The sequence below is a fragment of the Diprion similis genome, chromosome 13 (genome assembly GCF_021155765.1).
Source record: "Diprion similis isolate iyDipSimi1 chromosome 13, iyDipSimi1.1, whole genome shotgun sequence".
NCBI classification, from domain to species: domain Eukaryota; kingdom Metazoa; phylum Arthropoda; class Insecta; order Hymenoptera; family Diprionidae; genus Diprion; species Diprion similis.
In genome coordinates, this window is record NC_060117.1 from 11,596,452 (window position 1) to 11,597,988 (window position 1,537).

The window sequence follows — 1,537 nt, forward strand, 5'->3', positions numbered from 1 at the left end:
ATGGAGGAAATAATAAGAATACAGAAACCCGTGACATTCGACGAATCGATCGCACACTCTGAGGTTCACGCTCACCAGCCATTTGCATCATCGACCTTTGGGAATAACGATGAAATTCGAATTTCCGTTCAAAATCAGAACGAGTGCGTGCTACCGGAAAAAAGCTCCCTGCACATTCACGGGAAAGTTACAAAAGAAGATTATTCCATGGTGGCCGCTACAAAATTGGTCAACATGGCTGTTTGCCATATGTTTGAGGAAATTCGATACGAGTTGAACGGTGTGGAAATTGATCGAAATAAAAATGTGGGCATCACCAGCATCATGAAGGGATACTTATCCCTCACCCCAGGGCAACAGCGCGGCTTGGAGAACACCGGTTGGCTGAGCGTTGCCGATATCAACCTGGCCGATGATGCTGGAAATTTTGATGTCGTTATACCGCTGCGTTATCTGCTGGGATTCGCCGAGGATTATTGCCGAGTCGTCGTTAATGCCAAACATGAGTTGATTCTCACACGCACTAACACCGATTTAAATGCTGTACTTCAGACAAACAATACCGAGAAGTTTAAAATTACCCTCAAAAAAGTCGAGTGGCTGCTGCCCTACATCAAACTAGCCGACAAGCCGAAAATCCAGCTACTCAACTACATCGCCAAGGACTCGGCCATTCCCATGAGTTTTCGTTCTTGGGAAACGTACGTGTATCCGATGCTGCCATCAACGGCGCGGCATGTCTGGGCGGTCAAGACATCGACACAGCTGGAGAAGCCTAGATACGTCATAATGGGATTCCAAACTGCAAGGAAAAACGAGGCATTGAAAAATGCTAGCGAATTCGATCATTGTAGAATAAGAGATGTGAAACTCTTTCTCAACTCACAGTGTTACCCCTATGGGAATTTAAATCTAGATATTTCCAATAATCAATACGCCATTCTGTACGATATGTATGTCCAGTTTCAAACATCCTACTACAACAAGGAAGCCGAACCTCTGCTCTCGAAAAGTGAATTTATAAAACGCGCTTCCCTGATCGTCATCGATTGCTCAAAACAAAATGAATCGTTGAAAACCGGACCGGTGGACATCCGGCTGGAATTTGAAGCAAGCGTAGAATTTCCTCGAAACACCGCAGCCTACTGTATGATCTTGCACGATCGGGTCGTTGAGTACAGTCCGATTAGTGGCACGGTCAAGAAATTAGTATAAGCCAATTTTTAGAGTAATATGTTAAATGTAAGAATGTAGAAAATAATATGTATAAGGTTGATTGTTGAAATTATTAATAACATGATCAATTATTATATAGAAGCTGCAAAGCTAAATGTAATTGAGGATAAATAAAAACATCTGTTCAGTGTATCTAATTGTTATTTTGAAATTGACTTGCTCCTCCCACCATCCTCCCGTAACCGACATCTGGTATTTTTTAATAATTTTTGAAGAATCTTTTATGTGTGACAGATTTATTTCAACAGCTGCATCCGGCATTTATGATAAAATTTAGTATGTACAGATTTATTTACATTAC

The 1,537-nt window shown here is 41.4% G+C and overlaps 1 protein-coding gene across 1 annotated transcript; it reads left to right on the forward strand.

Annotated features, from left to right (window-relative positions):
* On the forward strand, positions 1–1,215 carry LOC124413875. Its single transcript, XM_046894661.1, has one exon. It carries the CDS (start codon positions 1–3, stop codon positions 1,213–1,215), a length of 1,215 nt encoding a protein of 404 aa, XP_046750617.1.
* Positions 1,216–1,537: the final 322 nt, after the last annotated feature.

What these genes read in the sequence shown, in the direction of transcription:
- LOC124413875 (XM_046894661.1), top strand. Translation starts at nt 1, where the DNA reads ATGGAGGAAATAATAAGAATACAGAAACCCGTGACATTCGACGAATCG.